Source organism: Dicentrarchus labrax, unplaced genomic scaffold, assembly GCF_905237075.1.
Source record: "Dicentrarchus labrax unplaced genomic scaffold, dlabrax2021, whole genome shotgun sequence".
In the NCBI taxonomy this organism is placed as follows: domain Eukaryota; kingdom Metazoa; phylum Chordata; class Actinopteri; family Moronidae; genus Dicentrarchus; species Dicentrarchus labrax.
In genome coordinates, this window is record NW_026136720.1 from 20,478,913 (window position 1) to 20,500,070 (window position 21,158).

General features: G+C 39.6%; 1 protein-coding gene across 1 annotated transcript; it reads right to left on the reverse strand.

Moving 5' to 3' along the window:
• Positions 1 to 584: 584 nt before the first annotated feature.
• On the reverse strand, positions 585 to 19,996 carry snx33 (sorting nexin 33). Its single transcript, XM_051381987.1, has 2 exons — positions 17,678 to 19,996; positions 585 to 3,842 (listed from the first exon to the last, which is right to left on the reverse strand). Exons 1-2 carry the CDS (start codon positions 19,107 to 19,109, stop codon positions 3,589 to 3,591), a joined length of 1,686 nt encoding a protein of 561 aa, XP_051237947.1. The 5' UTR covers positions 19,110 to 19,996; the 3' UTR covers positions 585 to 3,588.
• Positions 19,997 to 21,158: the final 1,162 nt, after the last annotated feature.

Consider the following 21,158-nt stretch of genomic DNA (forward strand, 5'->3'; position numbering starts at 1 on the left):
GTTTCCATGGCTAAAAACACAGTAAAATGTGTTTTCTGGTCAAAACATAAAGATAATAGACCTAACAGATACCTACTCCAACCAAAACCTAGTATTTGAAAAAATCAGCTTTATTCAGACTTCTGGCAAGATGTGCACATATTTCTTTGTGTCTAATTTATTTTGTTAGAACATTACTGTGTCAGAGTGTTTAAATGTTTAAATGTGGATAACAGCTCCTGGCTGTCCTTGTTTTAGTTATATTCAGGACAAACTGTTTGTATGTGTCATCACATCCTGTTCGCAAATGTTGTCACGTACTGAGCATGGATAGGAAAAACTGTAAGAATATGACAACAGCAGCCTACTTTGACTGAAAACAAAGTAAACGGATGCTTGTTTTTCATAAGTGTTTCCTTGGTACTGTTTTTTCACAGTAAGATAAAAAGTTCTAAATATAAAACAGAATACTTAAAACATCAGGATATAATGTGTGCATGGAAATCAATTCAAAATGCTGCTTTAGTATCAAATGGTACTTCAGATGATTACTGACTGATATTACAGTTATACAAATATGCAAAGAAGAGAAAGACAGTCAACGATCACCATCATTACTTTTATTAAGATTTTTAGGTCCCCTTGAATCAAGTGACAAATTACTTACTGAAAACCTCCATCTGTTATTTCAGAGACTGAAACTAAAGAGCGCTCTTGCAGCTCACCAGGTCACACATCCATGTTAAGAAACAGCTACTTGTGTGAAATGTCTGGCATTTAACTCATTATGCAGCTTTGGAACATGAGACGAAAGTGTCACCATGAAACCTGATTGGGGCTGCAAGCACTTCTTCCAATGGTTTTTCACTCTTTCTTTTGCACCTTGCATGTCTTTCTTTTGCCCAAAATCTGTCTTTGCCTTTGGTGTCCTTTATACTTTCTTTGTGGAATGTTTTTTTACTTTTTCCAAATGCTCTCTTCACATTTTCCTCAGAGTAGAACAGATTCAATTACAAAACCAGAGAGCACATTCAATTTCACTACAACCAAACAGAAAAAAAAAAGGGAGCCCAGTAGAAAATGTATGACTTCTTTGGTCTTGAAGAAACTGTGATGAGTGCAAATGACAGAATTTAAAAAAAAAGCAATAGTATGAAAAGCAAAGGTTTGTTAAAAAAAAACAAAAAAACAACATAAACAACACCACATGTAGACAGCAGAGAGTTAAAGGCTGCAGATGTGGACAGTACTGATACAACACTCATATCTGAGTCACACACAAACACACACACACACACACACACATACCATATGTTTACTGAAACCTGCACTCTGAGTCAGCACTTTTTTGTTGAGAGAACCATAATAAGGCTCTAACTTCAAATTCTGAAACTCACAAACACCAGTCAGAGACGTCACAAAATGATTTTTCATTTCACATTTCGATCCAAAACCCAAACACACCACTGAGAGACCTAACCCTCTTCCATCAAAATCAGAAGAATCAGTGTCTCACAGCTGACAAATGAACACTGGGAACTGCTTGAGGAGAAGCGCGTCAAGCTCACAAAAACATTCCCTACACGTCTTGAGGTAATGCTTACAATTGCAACGCAGACTCCACGTAAACCCAAGGTTAACACAACGCTAAAGATAGTCTCGTCAAACCGCAAGTTGCCATGAAACTTTTTTCTCGTTAAACAGGATGAGTAATGTTACTGCAACAGCTTCTACTTAGTGACAAACACTCACTCAAATAGTGGAGAGTGGGACCCGAATCCTCATGGTCACGCGAATCTCGCTGAGTGTGGAAAAACTAAATGTACAAAATGACACTATGGAATAAGAGCACAAGGTATATGTAGTATTATTATTAAAGGAAAAGTTAAAGAAGACTGATACGTCTCTCATGTCTGCAGGATTCATTTAAAGCTTTAGCTGACAGCTGGTTAGCTTAGCATATTAGGGGGAAACAGCTAGCTTGGCTCCCTTTAAAGGTTACAAAATCTGCTTACCAGCACCAAGTGTAAGTTGTGGTTTTACAGGGGTTTATGTGCCAGCATATTTAATGAACAGTGTCATAACTCCCATAAAACCATTAAATGACATTTTTACACTTACACACTGTTTTCTGTCTTTATGCTAAGCTAAGCTAACCATCTGCTGTAGCTTCATACTTAAAGGAAGACCTGAGAGTGGGAGCAATCTTCTCATCTAATTAGTGGCGAGAAAGCGTATTTCCCAATCAAACTATATTTTTAAGTTATTCTGGGTACAGCATCGAGAGAATGTGAACGATATAGGCCTAATGTGCTTTTCTTTGTGCATTACAGTAGATGGTGTTTAAAATACTTGATATGAACATCAAATCGTTTTGTTTTTCTTACCCAGACTACATTGAACACAAAATTCTGGTAACAGGAAGAATTTGATCTTGTGTAAGCTAAATGATTCAATACAAATATTTAAACGCTAAGTTCAGCCTGATGTTCAGCCTCACACAACCAGTTAATCCAATTCAACTATCTGACTACTTTTCATACAAGTTGACCAAAATATATGTGTTTTTCCATCATGGAAAAGGAAATTGATCAGCACAGTAGACGACTCATTTCACTCGCTCATCCACATATAAACAGACCCCCACACACTATGACCCACTATATATAAAAACATGTGCAAACTTGTTTCTAAACACAAAAAAAAAAAAGACAAAAAAATGTCCCCTATAAAAAACACAAGCCATGCTACAGACAAATGGTTCATTTAACCATATTTTCATTCCATTATAATGCCTCAGATCCTTGCAGGCACTTGCTGTATGAAAAAAAGGTAGGAAAATGACATTAATTAACTGAATTACATAGTTATTAGTGAGTCTTCCACACGGTGCAAAGTTAAGGCAGACATCTGTGACTCATACTAAGAGACATCAGGGAAACTGACGTGACTTTCGAAGCAGTGACCACCCGAGCAAGATGAGCACTCAACAGGATGATGGTGACTTTCCACTTTAGCATACAGTGCACTTGTTTGGTCTTATCATGGTCTGATGAGAAAAATCACCTGGAATGTTTATGAGATGTTGGTAAATTAACCAGAATATTATGGTTTTTTTTGTGTATAAATGTACATTTTGGAAGCAACATAAATCAGTCCCAGCAGAAGCCAAAGTGCATAATGATGGAGAGAAGGGGACAATTTTAAAAACAGAACCCGTTTCATGGCGTGTTACACTAAATAACAATCAACTAATAGATCCGCTATGATTTTGAAACCTATATTCTTATTTTAATGTTACAAACACCTTAAATTATGTAAAATAAACAATATGCTGTGACATTGCCTATGTGTGATGTGTATTTCAGAGATAAACGGTACAGTAGGTCTTTAAAATAAAAAAACATGTGACTTTGAATCCATCAAAGTGAAAGACTAACTGGCTTTGTATGTCTTTCCAGTAACTACTGCTTCATCTCACAAGTCCTTTCAAACTGAATCAAACGTGACCATCACAAAACGCCTTGATAAAAGAGTCAAGACTTGGATCTTCCTCTCATTCTCTTGGCTGTTTTTTGGCATCTTGAACCAGGCAGCAGTTTGGTATCTTTACAGACAGTCGTACATACGCAGGGTGCGCTCCAGTTGCTGGACAACACGCTGGTAAAAGGCTATCTGCTCCCTGAGGTAGGCCTGCATCATGTCTTTGAAGTCCACCTCTCGCCGCTGATGGAAGTAGCTCATCTCTGCCTGGAGGGCAAACCCAACCGTTCGGCAACGTTTCCTAATGCCGTCGGCCTCGTCCTGATCCATCTTCCCCTCGTCGCTCATCCGCTGGCTCTCCTTCACCTTGGCAAAGGCACCTGGGTTAAGATGAAGAGTTATATTATTTTAAAAACAGAAGGCTGGTCAGAAACCAAACAGAAAGCTACACGTTAAAGTTCAGTTCACCCAAATGACAAGAAACAAACACAGGTTCTCGTTTACCTCTAGTGGTACGTGGTAATGTGTAATCGTTCCATTTTATTTACCCAGTTTTTGAGATATCCATCTCTGAGGTTTCTGCCACCACCCAAAAACAACAAAAACATATTTTATCACTTACGCATAGTGGTCTAGCCTAGGCCATGCAGATACTTTTGGTTTTATTTCTTAGGTTTTGGGGGTTTCCTCTCGTAAGATTTCTGCCGCTATCCCAGTTGTTTGTTTCTTTGGGATGCTCACGGCATCTAAAAGTTGCAACATCTTGCTACAGAAACACAATGCGATGGTTGTTCTGAATAATCCATAGAACAAATAATTTCCCCCTGGGATCATTACAGTATTTCTGATTCTGATTCTGATTCTACCAAAATATAGTGCCTAAACAAACATTTGAAAAAGGATTATCCAAAGGAACAGTTCATTTGTATGTATGGTATGAGAAACACAAACAAATGTCCACTGGATACCCTCACTGTATTGGGCCATTGCAACCAACTATCTGAATGACGGGTTTTTGTATTTGGTTGGACTGATCTTTTAATGTCATTGTCAACTAAATAGTCACTATATTTTTAGACAATGTAAAAACTGGAAGAGTACGTCACTGAAAGGTTGTAAACCGTGTTTCTGATAAAAGGATAAAAATAATAAGTTGTAGTAAAAGTTAAATATAGTCTAAAAACAGTCCCAGATTTTAACTGCTCTTTGGGTGGGTCTATATACATTGTGATATATGAAATAACTGCTGCAGTAATGTTATGCCAACATCTCAGCAGTAAAGACCAACATCGTAACTTTTCCCCCAGAAATTAACTACTGCAAAGCTGTACACTTTATAGGTGAAGCAGGGAACACACCACACAATTACTTTCTGTTTCACTGCATACCAAACGTCTAGTTTCAGATAATGTGAACAAGTTGCAACCACATTCACCCAGACTCCCATGACATCATTTTCCAAGTGAAGAACATGGCAGCCTAATGGCATGTCGCCACACTGCATTTCCCGTCAGATTACTGAGTTCGTCTCAATCTCACACGAGCTGAGCCCGAAACCAGGAAGAAGACTGATCTTAGTCAGACATTATGCAAACAAGCTAGTTAGCAGGACTAGTCTGGACAAGCTACTTGCTCTGTCTTTAATGCATCTGCTGCAGTGTACAGGTTTTATCCATTAACTCTATCTATGAGTTAATGCAGCCCTCGATTTTGTATGGAATTCTTGGCAGAAGTCTGGGAAAGCATGAACAGCACTTCCAGTCTGTTCCAGCGAGGAGGCGTGTGGACTACAGTCTGTGGCGCTGACCTACATTCATGTATTCTGTTTTCCACATGAGAGGAGAATATGCATCACCAGATAGCATGCCTGTGCGACATAAAGGAAAGGCACTCGCGGTTGTGTGTATGTGTGTGAGGCTGGGAAGAACTGGGGGTTGAATCAACATTTTTGGATCAGCTAATGCAAAATCTCATCACAAAGAAAGCTTTGATGTGCTCTTCCTCATAGCTAAATCTGCACTCTGACGTGAATCTATATCTATAGCTATACCATTGCAGCCGCAAAATAAAAGCAAAAAAATGTGACAAATAAAAAGCAAAGCTGTGTAAGTTTCCTACTATTCTAAAAAAAACAATCCCTCTTTTCTACTTTAGGCTTTCTGTCTCTTTTTCCCCAGTTAACAAATGCTCTATGATACGAGGCCAGTGGTCTGGAAAGTCACCAGATTTGTTTATCTTGCCCAACCAGACTGGCTACCGCATGTTTTATGGCTGTGGCCAAAGACAGAATTTAACTCTTTCATATGTGACAGCTTCATGGGTCTGTGCTGGATAGATATAAGAGATTGAGAAGGGGTGAGAAGAGAGGACAGAAAAGAAAAGAACAAGAAAAAGACAACATTGTGCAAGGGAGGGAAAAACAGCCGTTCTGCTGAGTTATAGAGTTATATTTAAGACTTTTCTATGCCACACAGAATGCAATTTAATACCTGTTTGATGACCACACATGCAAAAGTATGGAAGTATGATGGAAAACCGTTGGGGGCAATATGGCCTTGGTGTCAGTAGTACTTTAAAGCAAAAATAAAAATTGTTCCTATATAACGAATGAAATCAACACAACCTGGATTGAACAGCCTCCTGCAGTACAATCCACAGTTAGAACAACCCAGCGTTTAGCTGTGGGTGACATGCCCTGACAAGGCTTTTTAAGACAAGACCTGCAGATACACTGTCTAGTTTAATAAGTCATACAGTATGTGTGAGACAAAGAGACAAGGAATGAGGACGGCTGAGATTAACCTCAACCCTCTTAGACGACTGAACTCAGGCCTCTGCTGAATTCCCCATTCCCACAACCCTCCTTGGGCCCGAGCTCACAGCGGGATGAATTCAGGAAGTTCAGCACTTCTCTACAGCCACATCAATCTTCTGCTCGTTTGACAAATACTTGAAATCTGAGAACGGAAGTCCGTCTTTAAGATGTCTTAAGATATTTGTTTACAGAATGAGGGGTGCCTGCGTGCTTGTATTTATATACGCTATTAGTGGTGACGGCATTTGCCAATTTCCTATGACTGAGTGTCTTTTTAGCAAAGCCAGCGTTATTTTTCTCCACAGACTGCAGATTCTTTTAAGATCCAAACATTAGCAGACAGCTGTTTTAAGACAAGTGTGTCTAATTTTAACTCATTCTCATCTGGGACCAGGCATCATTAAAATGAAGTGAAGCCTCTTCAGATGAGGCCCCTTTGTGTACTCAACCTAACATAACATAGGCTTATAGGTGGCGTATATAATAGTATCAACTGTTTGATATTTAATGGGTTTCTTTGGGAAGAAGGAAGGAAGAGTACCCAGTAAGCTGAAAAACAAAGTCCAAATATTTTTGAGTCTAGGTAATTAATGGGAAACACCGCTTGAACTGCTTTAATGCCCAAATACTGACAAGAGGTGTAGTATTCCATTACAAAATTGTGTAATCGGAATGACTCATCACTGCACTGTTAAATAAACCAATCTGTGAATTTGGTTTAAAGAATTCAAACACAGGAAGAGCTAACGTGACTGAGTAAGATTAGTGGATGTTGTTCACACCGAACAGACAAGTAAACAAATGGGGACAAATGAGGCTTGTCACCACAAAACACTGACCAATAGTAAAGGGCCCTGTGTGTGTGTGTGTGTGTGTGTGTGTGTGTGTGTGTGTGGAGAGAGAGGTTGACGTCTGTGTCAAGCACCACTGTGAACTGATGGGATATTTGTTCTCTGTTGCCCTCTCAAAAAATGTGCATGAAAGTAGCAGCAACAACAAAAAAGAGACTAGAAAGTGGCACACGAGATGTTACCCTATGTGAAACAGGCAGTGCTGGAGGCGAGCTGACGTAGGGAACGCACAGGGTTAGCTTTTGAGCTAGTGAGCTAACATTGTACCAAGTCCAAAAACATGCTGGCGCTAGTCAGTCACTTTAGCTATCTTGTCTTGTCAGGGCTGTATGAAATTGAATTCAGTAATAAGTTACAGAGGCAAAAAAGCTTAGCTAGGAGAGCTAGCTAATGTGACAGTTACTTTGCTAACTGTCAGTTACCTGGCATTGGCACTGTCAGTTGTTAGCTTGGTCTCTAATAGGATAATAAGTTGTCATTGATACAAATATGAGTGAGGAATGAGTCCTAACACCCGGAAATGTTTGCACTTCCTGTTCAATTGTATCAAAGTCAGTGGGTTTTTGGTTAAGTGCCTGAAATACGGTCCGTAATCTACGACATGCAATAGGCTACCTCAGTAAATAGCCCACTTGTGAATTTTGAAGCCTTTAGGCGACGTGTCTTAAAGCTCCAGTGTGTAACAAATAGGAGGATCTAATGCCAGAAATGGAATATAATATGCACAAGTGTGTTTTAACCTGAAAATAAGAATCATTCTGTTTTTGTTGCCTTTAATATAAATGATGCAACTGTTCTTTAATCTTATTGACTTTCTATTTCCTTTACATTTACGTTTAGCGTAGCAGAGAGCACTCAGGAAATAGAGGCATAAAAAGCACAATGCCCAGACCTCACTTGATTTGTATCCCCCATGCATGAGACCACTGGCAAGGTGTCCCTTATTCTTCCAGTGTTGGGCAGTAAATTATTACTAGTAATAATATTTAAGTAATATTACTTTTCCCAGTAACTAGCAGTGTAACTAATTACAAATACATTTCCCTCCTCAAAAATAATTAGTTACAATGTTACTTTTGTTGGCAATCCCCACTAATTTGAAATAGCCTACAATCACATCCTTGGATTCATTTTTGTAATCATGGAGGAAACTAGCTTACATTCAGCAGCCAGAAATATTCACATTACTTTCATTATAACAAGCAAAACTCATTGTAGGTAATGTATTTACACTTGTCTGATAAACCTGTTTGTCACAGAGCTTCTTTTCTGCAATAATCTCCTGAAATCCAGTGGGAAAATCCCATAGGCTTTTTGTTGATGGAACCAGGGTGAGGCTAACTTCCCTGCAACTCTATTAACAACGAGAAGTTATTATTCCATAGAGACCAAGCTAACCAGATTTCTGACTCACTGTCAATTAACTGGCATTAATTATCAGTTTAACTAGCTTGTTGGCTTGGTCTCTAATTGGAAAATAAGTACACACAGTTAACTTAAAAGACATATTTGTATAATTGACTGTCATAACTGTTTGTAACCTTTGGCACGGGTTAAATAAATTTCCTTAATGTTGGATTCAGCACTGTCAAAACAGCACAGATTTTACATGTCAACAGTGAACTTAAAATTAACAGATTTTGCTGATCAATGTAAATGCATTTTGATGGAGAAGAGGAAAGGAGAAAAGGAAAGGAAGGAAAAAGACAGGAAACACACATGTCCAAAAGAGCTGAAAAGAGAGAGGAAGGACGTTTTGGAGAAGAAAAACTGATTCACCGATTCAAGAATGCATGAAAGGGTTAAATGGACTCAGCCATATCTGCCAGTGTTTAAAGTCGGCCTTAAAAGCATCAGAGACACACAAACATGAAAAAGCCCCCTGCTGAATAAGCCAACAGTAATAGTGTTTACAGCAGCCAATCAGATACACAGATAAAAACAGAGCTGAGCGTATGTCCTGAGATGGAATGTGCTCAACCAGTTTGAGCCATCTTAAATATCTTTTGTCCATTTCTCAACGGGATACTGAAACAAATATTTCCAATTCTTGGATTCTTTCTTACTTCAGGGATGAGGAATGTCCAAAACAGAACCACCCTCTCTATCCTGTACGGGGAATTAGTTACCAGAAATGTTCAATCTGTGACAGGGCAACTTCCTGTGTACACTCCATATTAGTTTGTGCGCATCCACTACTTCTTTGACCATGACGACTGTTGCACTCACAAAATAAGACACAAAGTTCAAACTGAAGTACTTAATTGAAGCCATGCAAAAAGATGTCAAACAGATGTTGTTTTTTTAAATATGAGAGAATCAGATCTGAAATGATAATATACTTGACTTTCACACAGATGGCGTTATAAATCCACGCTCGTGTCAAACATGTTCCTCTCAAGATGTATTGTATTTGTTTATTAAAAAGGATATGCAGAGCACCGATCTGGAAGTATAATTCATTACCACTGCAAACAGCCCCATGTTTATCTCACACCATTCCTCAGATTCAATTCATCCCTTCTCGGGTTTCTTACATTTGTAGGAAGAAAAAAGGGTGTTGTCACAATCAAATCAAAACTTGGACTGGATGTAGACATAAATAGGGGATATTCAGCCGCCATTTGGGACTAAATGACCTGCTTTGTTATGAGTTTTTAACATTTCAAACTCAAGCCACTCTCACAAAGTTCAGACATTAAAAGAAAATCTGTTATGTCATCACAAATCAAGTCAAACATTAACAGTGACATCATAATTCCTTTGTATAGCTTATTGTTAACTTAATATAAGAGTTGTGATCTCCTGAAATCCCTCAGGGTCTTAAGGCTTTATGTTCTGTTTCTGATTGTGACATTAAATTAATTTATAGCCATTTTTGTTATGAAACAGATGTATTAGTTCCTCTGTTTGTTTGCTCTGTAACTTTTATCTAATGACAAATGAATGAAGTATTGCAATGGCTTCACAGAGACAGCAAAAAAGAATAGATATTCCTATGATGAAAGATGTTCCTATGATCAGAATGTTATCCGTCCTTGTCGACACAATCAACCCATCCGAGCAATGTGGATATCTAACCTCAACTAACATGTCCTTCCAAATCAAAGACAATGCTTTTCCAGTGTCCTGGCTTCTATGATTGCTCTCTCACACAACATCATGACACAAGAAAGGACCAGATAATGCACAGCTAACAATGCTCTCCTCTGACTAACGGCGTGTCCATGCCAACTACAATCATTATGCCAGCGTTACCGTGACTACAGCTACAGAATCTCTCTGACAGAATGACAAGCTTCTTTCACTTTGACACTTGCAGCAAGACCAGGACAAAGAACATGGTGCTTTAGTTTTGGGTTACATTAGCTGTACTTTAGTTCAATGGATGGAGCCAGAAAACCCATTAATCTATGAGCTAAACGGTGAACACGATGCCAAACACGGATCTGATCAAAACATGAACAAATACAGATGGCAATGACTTCTGTTTTCCATTTATTCATGATAATGCAAGGACTGGGAGAGTCAACTTCTAAAGCCATTTTCCTTTTAAGGATCAACAGAGAGGGAAGTATCTTCCTGTATGCAACGGTCAACAGCACAGGTGGCCAGTCTGTCATAGACAAACAAATTCACATCTACAGCCATCTTCAGGTTTTCCAAGTAACCCAAACTGCATTTCTTCAGGCCAGAGAGATCATGCAAACTCCACACAGGAAGCTTCCAGCTGGCTGCTCCAGCTGTGATGCGATAGTGCTAAGAACTAAACAACCATGTTATGCTTTACAGGCGTTTAGACTAAAAACAGCACTGCAATTAAGCAGCATTAATTTATTTTTGGGCTGCTTGGGCTAAAAAGCGAAAAGCACAGTGTCATGCATCGCCATATAAAAGCATACAGAGGCTTTATCACAGCTTTATTTTTTTTTTACTGAAAATGGCTGCCTGACTCACCAGAAAACAGAGACAAGAGAGCAGTGACAACAAAAAAGTAAAGTTGTGTGTCGTAAAAACCAAAACAATGAGCTTAAGGACATTAAAATGCCTCCAGCCCTACCAGGAATGAGCACTTGGCTGATGCAGTGAGTGCCGAATGATTGAGCGAGGTTCAGCCTGGCACAACCCCAGTGCCAATGCAGTAGTCTCAGTGAAACTCTTAACCTATTGTTTGTATGAACATGGCCTTAATAGCTACAGAAGAAGTCAGCCAGGCTAGCAAGCTACCACTGATACTCTGAGTTGCAGACTCTTTGTGAAGAATGTTCACTTTTTGTTGACACAGTGTTAAAGAGGTGTTCAACTCTGTTCTGAGGTCATAGTAAGTGGTGGTGTATTAGACTGGGCTGTACACTGAAAGGCAAATGTTATGGTTCGAATGTTAAGTGAATTTTAAGATATTCTCATTAGAGAGGCAGAATATTAAAAACATTATGTGGAGCGTTTCTGAGATATGCTAACTCCTCTCTTACCTCATGCCCTTTTCAGTCTAATGCCACTTAAGCACAAAATCTGCTGTTCTTTGAGAGAAAGAGGGAGGCGGCGGTGGTAAAAACCGAGTTCTTGGAGACATCTGTAATCTCCTTCAGTGTGAAACAACAGTGCACCGGGCCAACACAGACAGGAATGTAGAAGCATGAGGATAGACAGTGTGTGTGAAGACACACAGCCTTTGTCAAGATTTATGAGTAAGCAAACAGGAGTCACCACAGTCAGCAAAGGGGACTGTAGCCAACAAAATACCATACGATCAATGTTCAAACGGTGTCCTAACTGGGCCACTGCACGCTCCTGAAACCCAAGCCTGGTTTCACAGATTGAGGTTTGCCTACCTGCTGACAGTGCAGTATTTTCTTGTGTGTTGTAACCAGAGTATGGAATTTTAATCTCTAACATGTTTGTCAAACAATATAAAAACGCCTCAAGCTCCTGGTCAGCACTTCGAAAAATTAAACAATACTAAGAACTGTCTATGACAATCCCAAAACTTGATGTGAGACAACTGTTACCGGTGTGCATTGGGCACACACATTTCCTTGGAACTGGCAATAAAATGTATTTTCCCTCAAACTGATAGAGCCTGCATGTGGTTTTGTAATGTGTTGCCATATGGACAAGACTAACCTCTTGTCCAGATTAAGTCTGGCTGGCATCCCAGGGGAGATAGCTCATTCTCAAACTGAATAATGCTCTGCTCTGGTGTGGGTCACAAAAGGTTTTATCCCACTATCAGCCATTGGGACAAGAAACACCACACTTTCTATGCGTTTGAATAATCTAAATGCCAAAAAAAAAAAGATAAAGGGAGAACAGCTTAAGTCTGGAGCATTATTTTGAAAATTGCACTGAAGATTACCACAGTACATTTGTCATGACTTTTGTTTTGGGTTTATGTCATTTTAAACCTTGTACTTCAAGATTTAAAACTGCAATTGTTCCAGTGTGACCTAACCCACAATTTGAAGTTCAATTCAGTGTTGAAATTCATCACTGTTTTTGTTTGTCCACAAGAATTTAACAGAAATGGCTGCCTTACTTTCCACAGTACGTTATTCTGGGGACCCAGGTAATGCAGATCCAGACCCCAGACAGAGCCAACGCCTCAGACTTCATCTTACACAACATATGATCAGATTAGATTGGACAGATACGCACACAACGGGGCGGGTTGGTTTCACTCCATTGTGTGCCCTTTTGTGTTGATTCAAAGCTTCAGTAGCTCAGATAAGTGAATCAGTTGTTGTCAGGTACAAAAACACAGAACATGATATCTGCTTTACTCTCAGGAATACCTTTTACAATCGCAGTCAATGTAACCTTCCTTCCATAGAACACACATTTCATATTTAACACCAGATTGATACCAGACCAGCTCACTTTATGATTATGTACAATAATTCAAAACAAGTACTATTTTGTCACGAGAACCACAATAAATTTCAGTGACCAGGATTACCAACAAACAATTAATTGTAACAGGCAGTGCGGTTGTAGCTGGCAGTGCTCACATCTGCCTCTCACACTAAAGCCTCAAAGGCCCTTTATTCTTTTGCAACGCAATGTTATTAACCCTTCAGATCAAGACTTTCAATTATATTCAAATGAGATCAATGTCTAACAATGGGATTAGTTTTGGCAGAGGTTCAAAGTACGGCAGTGCACTGTTAGGAGTCCAAGTCTTTTGACCAGACAAGCTTTACTTTCTCCATTATTAAAACCAGGACAGCGACCCAGACAGACAGTTTTGATATTGATGTCTTTAGGGGGAATCGGGAGGAGAAAAGATGAAAAGAAGAAGACGTGAAGGGGATAAGAAACAGAGGTGAAGCATTTCTGATTTGCAGATTGAGCAACGGCAGAGGCCAAAAGAGAAGAGACTCAAGGATCTGTTGAATAAAAGCCAAAACAGGATATAGAAAATGGGGAAAAGACATGTATGCAGCACACCCTGACATTTTTCTGACAATAGCCAAAACCTTTTCCTCCCTACATCCATTTTATCCGGGCCACATGCAGTCGCTGCCCAACACCACATCTCAAAGACAGTTAACATTCCTGCAGTTCATATGCTCACCAGGATCACAGTTAAAAAACAGCTCCTATAGACCTCAGCGAAGACGAGAGTCAGGCAGGAAAGAAGCAATGAGGGGATGAAGAGGAGGAGGAGGAGTGCACCGGAAAAGGTTGACCTCAGTTCTGTGTGTTCTGAGTGTTGCCACAGCTGTATCTGGTTCAGCAGAACACAAGTCACATCAAGGGGAGTTATCTGGACCGGCAGGGAAGACTCAGCACAGGGAAAAGGTCTCTGCCTGCACAAAAACATTGCTGCACAACCTCACCCTGCACAGTATTGAGGCTATTTTATTCTACTTTTTGCACCGTTACCAGAACTACCCTTTTTTTCAATACCTTACGGAGTCTCCAGTGGGTACCGGGCAACCTCACAATGACAACAAGACTCCACAAAGTTACTGCACACAGATGGCAGATGTTGTTGCTCCCAGTCTTTATGCTAAGCTAAGCTAACTGTCTCCTGGCTCCAGGTTCATATTTATTGTACAAACATGAAACTAATATCAATTCTCAGCCTCAGATGCCAAATTTAAGACAAAGTCAAGTATTTGATACACAGACCTACTCTTGACAACTGTATACAGGCTAAAATAGAGCATAGATAAGCTTCAAAAACAAAAATATATGTTCAAACAATTACTCTGTAATCCATTTCATAGGCACAATTTCGTCCGAAAAGCATTCGTTTGGCCTGTACAAACAATATATTTGATCATCTTTTTAATGATTCTACAAAATAGAGCAATTCTAGAAAAAATATATATAATTTCTTCAGTAAAAAAATCCCTTGGTGTTAATAAAACTACCAAACATGATTGTAAAAGAAAACCACTGAAATACCTGCATACTTGTGTAACATTAAGGAGGCTCTCCTGGCAGAAATGGAAGATTATATTCATAGGTGTGTTTTCATTTGTGTATAATCACCTTAAAATAAGAATTTTTTTGGTTACTTTAGAATGAGCTGCTTTATCTTCCATGTTGAACCACCATGTTTCTACAGTAGCCCAGAATGGACAAGCCAAACACAGTTTTGTGGCCACACGCTTGGAAGGCAAGCAGTATTCAGTTGATTGCAATCTGCAACTTCATCACTAGATGCCACTAATTCCTACACACTGGTCATTAAAGACTATAATAGTCAGTTACACAGCAATAATCAATATCCAGCTAAAGTTTGGCAACATTAGCTAACATTAGGAACCTGAATTAAGCAGGACTGTGTTACTGCTTATGAGCTTAACTTTTCATTTGTAAGAGGAAGTACACATTATTTTTTATTTTATAGTGTGTGGTCAGTTCACCCTTATTACAGAGAGACATATTTTTCACCCCTGGTGATGCTCCAAGCATTTAAAAATAACATTTCATAGCCAGATATCTCAAAACGTCGGCATATGAAACCTATTATTAATTTATCAACTATTTGCATGGCCTGACACCACCATTTTGATTTGGGTGGACTCACCTTTTAATATCATTCAGATGGCTTTGTTTTTCTCATTTATTCTAGGGTGGAGTGACTAAATGTAACTAGCTGAACTTTATCATGAATAACTTTGATAATCACTGCCAGCTGTTTGAAGGAGATAATAACTCACTGGTAGCAGCCCTTTCCTTCCCCCTCAACTAACTCCAATCAACTGATACGGTTTTTTGTTTGAGAGCTGACACAGACTGCTGATATGCCAGTGCTCTGACTGTCTTGCACCAAGGATAACCACAGAAAAAAGCCAGAGTTGCAGTGCAGACTAATATTTTACTGTAGGGTTTATGAAAATCAGCCATCACATATACGACAGTGATGGAGTATTCAAATCAGTAATATGACCATTACAGGACAACGGCATGCTTTATCATGTTAGGTAAATAAAGTCACTGATTAAACAGAGAGTAAAATAAGCAATGGTGGTTTTCAACAAATATAAGCAATAAATCATTAGCTGCTTAGAGCATCACTTGCCACTGTGGCCATTTACAGCTGTGAGTATTTTTGCCACATTTATATGTGAAAGGTAATCATTATTTACATTTTTTGCCAGTTAATAGAAACTTTTGCATCTGAAGAATATTTGGAGTTAATAAAAGATCAAATGGGTAGTATCAATATACAGTATTACTTGATGATACAACCATTGGAAGGATGAAGATGTCAACAAGTTGTCTCAGAGAATTGCCAAATTAAAAGACCACAGAAGTGACTGCTGAGCCCTTAGGATGTCACCAAAATAAATTTAAAAAACAAGGATTTCAAGGATCCTATCCTACTGTGAACTGTGTAAATCTGCCACTGTTTGATCACTTCAACAGGTATTTAATTATATTTTGAACCTACAGAATTAACCGAAATACTGAGGAAGTCCAAAGGTCACTAAGGCCAAGATAACCTGATGACATATCACTTATTCTTAAATCCCAGTCCATAAGCCAGTCCCTGCCTTTGTTACTCAGGTGTCCTTGTCACGTGATGGCTGTTGGTTGTAATATTACACTACAACAAAGCTCGTGCCTGTTTGTCTCATCAAGCTTGAAACAGTACGCAGGTGAATCTAAGGTGAACTACCACAATAAAAGCACTCCACTTCTACTAGCCCACCAAAATGATTAATCTAATAATCAAACCAGTACATAAACACCTAGAAAGTGACAAATAAAGCATTTGTCTAATACTCCACCACTTTCTCTTTAAAGGCCTGTTTGCACTGGTTGTCAAAGTCCATTATTGTAAAGAAAGTATTTGTTAAACCGAAAGAATGTGGTAGTATGTGGGTGTGTGTGTCTGGTTTGGTCAAGGAGGTGGGGCAAAGGACATCAGTTGCTGCAGGCAAAGACTTTGACCTAATATTCATCTCAGATTGACCACATAAAACATACAAATACTATGTTTCATTCTTGGGTATATCATATGGTGTATGTCTGTGTGTGTGTGTGTCTGTGATAAGGGGAGGGGAGATGCTGGAGGCAAAACCTGACCTAATCTGTCATCCATAACTAAATAAATAGCACAGACTGAGGAAGAAAACATGATCACCGGCCATCAGCATAGTTTGTTCCCATTAGCAGACACTGTGTATTATTCTATGACTACTACAGAAGCTTTTGCAACTAGTTCCCAGTGTAGCTGCTGCTGACAACCTGATACAGAATATCACTTGTTACAAAGTTTCAAGTGCCCTTTCAAGACTATTTGTAGCCATGCATGGTTGTATTACAGACATTTCTGAGGACAATTTTGATTTCAAGCCATAGCTGTAAATTCTGGGTGATCCTCTACAAGTCGCCCACTGTAGTGTGTCTGATTGGATTTAGATTTGTGGTTGTGAGAGACACCAGGGAGCCTTTCAGGACTGGTTTACTGGAGTTGGTAAAGTCGCCGTCTAATATGGACATGTTGTCTTATAGAAGTACTGATCGGTCGGAAAAAAATATTGTATATCTAAGTTTGGGGGGAAAAGGATTGACCCCGGCTTAGAGTGGCAGCACAATGGGCCTATATGTTACTTGGAATGCAATACTTGGAAAGTCTGGCATACCAAAACTACAATGTATGGGACCACTTAGACATTTTATATACCTTTTGTAAAGAGTTTGTTATCTGTGTCTGTACTGTGTTAAAAAGAAATTTAAAACCTTAATAAAATCATAAAAACAAATCAAGAACCTTTAAAAGCTTTCTCCCTTCAACTTAGTGATATATCCGGTGATAAACTGTGATATAAAAAGCCCATTATGAAGGCTGATGGCTGGAAAAATTTCTAATCAGGAGCGGTCATTGAGTTCAAATATGAATGAAACTGCAGGAATGTAACTGGATGGGAGGCTAAGGATACATCCAAACATGTTTGATAATGATAATGTATCATCATTAACATTTTTTACTATTGTTACATTTGTAATTTCCCTTTAACAGAGTTTGCACGCACAAGCACATCAGAGAAATGTCTCACACACTGAAACTATTTGCGGATGATTTTACCTTTCTGTAGATGAATAATGTCGGGGAAGTTGGCGAGCAGGCCTTGGTAGAGCGACAGCTTGTCCAGCATATGGAAGAGGTCATACTTAGGTTGCTCTGCGAACATCTCTCCAATGTTCTCATAGGTGCGGCCTGTATGGGAGATGGCGTTGTTGAAGGTCTCTGAGCTGTGAGGAGGCTCCAGCGCGAACGCCTGGCTGATAGACTGGAAGGCATTTCCCAGCCGCTGGAACTCCTTCCTGAACCCACCCAGGTGCTTACGAACCAGCTCCGAAGCAACATGTGTGAGTTGCATCACGCTGTCATCCATTTTCTTAGCAAAGGATTTGAAGGAGTCGATCCGCTCCTCTACATCCTGAAGGTCCTGGTGCTCGTTAGGGATCTGGAGGGTCAGCATGAAATGGGCACCCACCATTTCGTCCTTCTCAGCCCGTCTCTTGCCCAGTTTCCACTGTTTGTCATCAGCACACATCAGAAAGTGCTCGAAGCCTTCATACTGGGAGAGGACTGGGTGACTGGTCATGTGGTTCATCCACAGTATCAGTCGCCTCTTACGCTTCTCAATGAAATCTTCCTCAAATCGCCCCGTGGCCTGCTTCTCAGGCAAGTGAGGCACGGAGATCACAGTGAACTTGTGCAGTAAGCGGTTGTACAGCCAGTCAAAGTGTTTGTAGCGCCTGTAGACAGGACGCCCTGTGTGGCTCGGCGTCACCCGGTACGAAATGTACGTCTTGATGCCCTTGAACTTTGTCTGCTTAGTGGGGTCTTCAATGGAGCAGGAGAAAGGCTGTGGGCTATCCTTCCACAGGGGCCCCATGGGACCCATCTCAATGGTGTATGACTCAGCTATCTTTGCCATCATGGGTACATCCCCCAACACAAACGCTTCGACCCCTGAACGGACAAAGCTGGAAAATCTGTTCAAGTTCCTGCCCACCATACTGCCTTTCCTCGAGCTGGAGATGCTGTCCTGTCTCTCCATGTGTGGTTTGCTCCGGTAGTGCACATTGGGGTTGTTTGACAACGGGCTCTGATGGGCATGTCCATTGGCCCCGGGGCTCCTAGTGTGGTCGCCATCGTCCACCACTGTGGATCTGTCATCCCAGTCGTCCCAGTCATCGTCGTCGTCGTCATAGTAACCCTGTTGCAAATGAAGAGGGGTGTTTGGGGTTGAGGGGAAATAGGAGGAGTCATTTCCTAAAGATCCTGCCGGGCTTATGGAGCAGTCAGTCACGTTGGAGTTTGAGCGAGTGCGAATAATTTCCACATAGGATGCAGGGAAGAGACCCCTCTCCCCTCGGCTGTTCTCCCCCTGGAACCAGCCGTCCACTGAGTTCTCGTCGAAGATAACCAGTTCCTCATTCTCCTGGATGCTGATCTCCTCTTTGTTTTCACTTTGAAAAGTGTAGATTGCTTTGGCTTTCACTGACATCTTGATACTCCAGTGGGTCCTAAAGCAACAAATTCTACATACCCATAGTGCCTAGATTATACTGATGCTACTGTCTTGATGCATGCTGTACTGGAAACATCTGACACTAGCTCACTGTAATATTTAAACTCATCTCAAATGACATGGCAGCTGTGGGATGAGGTGTGCAACAGCGCAGGATGTAAATTTAATGATCTGACACTTAGTAAACACAGAAGAAGTCAACAGTTGCGCAAACCTAATACTCCTATCAGCCAACAGAAAAAGTCTAAGATATGCCTACTGTGACCACTAGCATCCTCAGCCCATTGAGACTGTCGCTCTATTGTCTTATTATCTATTATGCCTAACAGTCTAACAATAACTTTCGGCTATAAAGGCTCTACAACACAACAACTCTCTCTCATAACAAACTCTTTACCTCCTTTCACATCATAAAACAAAAACAGGTTCAAAAACAAAAGTGTTTACGCCAACGAGCTCCTCCAAAAGCAGCGACGGTGGTTTTTAATCCTCTGAAAATTGCACAGTAACCTGGCGTTGATCACTTAACAGACACTTGATTCTTAATAAAAAACGATCCTCGATGAAGATATTTCCAAGACAAAGTGGCCTGCCGGGAAGAAAAACAGAGGGATGAGTAATGGTATCCCTGTGCAGTTTAAGACCGCATTCCCTCAGACTGAAACTTGCTGCGTTTTCCTTGTAAACAGGTTCCTGCGCATCTTCACTCGATCCTTTGAATGTGAGAAAAAAAAGCAGAATCCGGCAGCACACAATGTCCTCCTACAAAATATCAACACACAGCACGGGTCAGGGCCATTTCTCTGGGTTTACTCCCGTGCGCGCTGCAACAAAGTAACTCTTTCCATGACGTGAGGCTTGGACAATTGAAGGCAAGTTCGCTTTTTTTTTTTTTTTCATCCGCTCCTTTATATTCTTTGAAAGAGGAGAAACTGGCTCAGCACTGCCCCCAACAGGAGAGACTGGTTATAGCCTACAACGCGGATTACAGGGGACACTTTATGTAACCAGGCTTCAGAAGATGGTGATAATGATGATTATTAAGAAAGTAGAAGGGGAATAAATTAATAATTATGATTACTATTATTATCATCAGTATAATTATATAATGATAATAATTAGTAGTAGTAGGTGGAATGTAAACTAAAATAATACTTTGATGTACTTGTACTTTACTTTAGTATTTCCTTTTCATGACACTTTATACTTCTTTTCAACTACATTTCTGTATTTTTTTACTGCACTATATTTATTTGACAGTTTGAGTTATTATTAACTTTATAAATAAGAATTTCAAGTTGGGCTACTGGTTATTCTTGCTTATATTTGCTCATTATAGTCTTGATAAACAGATTAGAACTGACTTCTAGTATATACTTAATTCATATTTGATACAGATATTCCTTAACCATAATATGTTCAGATTCAACTTCAAATTTTGTTTGTATAACAACATTTCATATGAAAGCAGTTCAGAGTGCTTCACAGGACAATAAAACTGAACAGACAAAACAGAGTAATGATTTCAGTCAAGTACAGTACAGCACGATGAAGTACAATGTTGAGGTAGCCTGCTTATCGCTACTCTACTTGAGTATTCCCATTTTATGCTACTTTTATACCTTCACATGACAAATTTCAGGGGAAAGATTATATAATTAATTAATAATTATCACAATTAAGAATTGATGGCATTGTTATGGATTAAGCTATCCAACAGTATATGTAATTGTTCAAATAAGCTCTACTGTATATTACAATAGGCCCATAGGCCTACTGCTTATCATTATTCATCAATAGTAATGATTGAATAATTAACTTACAAGGGCCATTTCACATAATGAGTAACTTTTACTTTTGACACTTTAAGAAAATGTTTTTGATAAAAATTGTGTACTTTAAAGGCCGAACTGTTGATGGTGTGGTTTTGCTACTTTTATTTAATCTGAATACTTCCACTACTGCAAATATGTATTGTTTCACAAACTTATAGATGTAACAAACACACTTTGCTAAATAAAACGG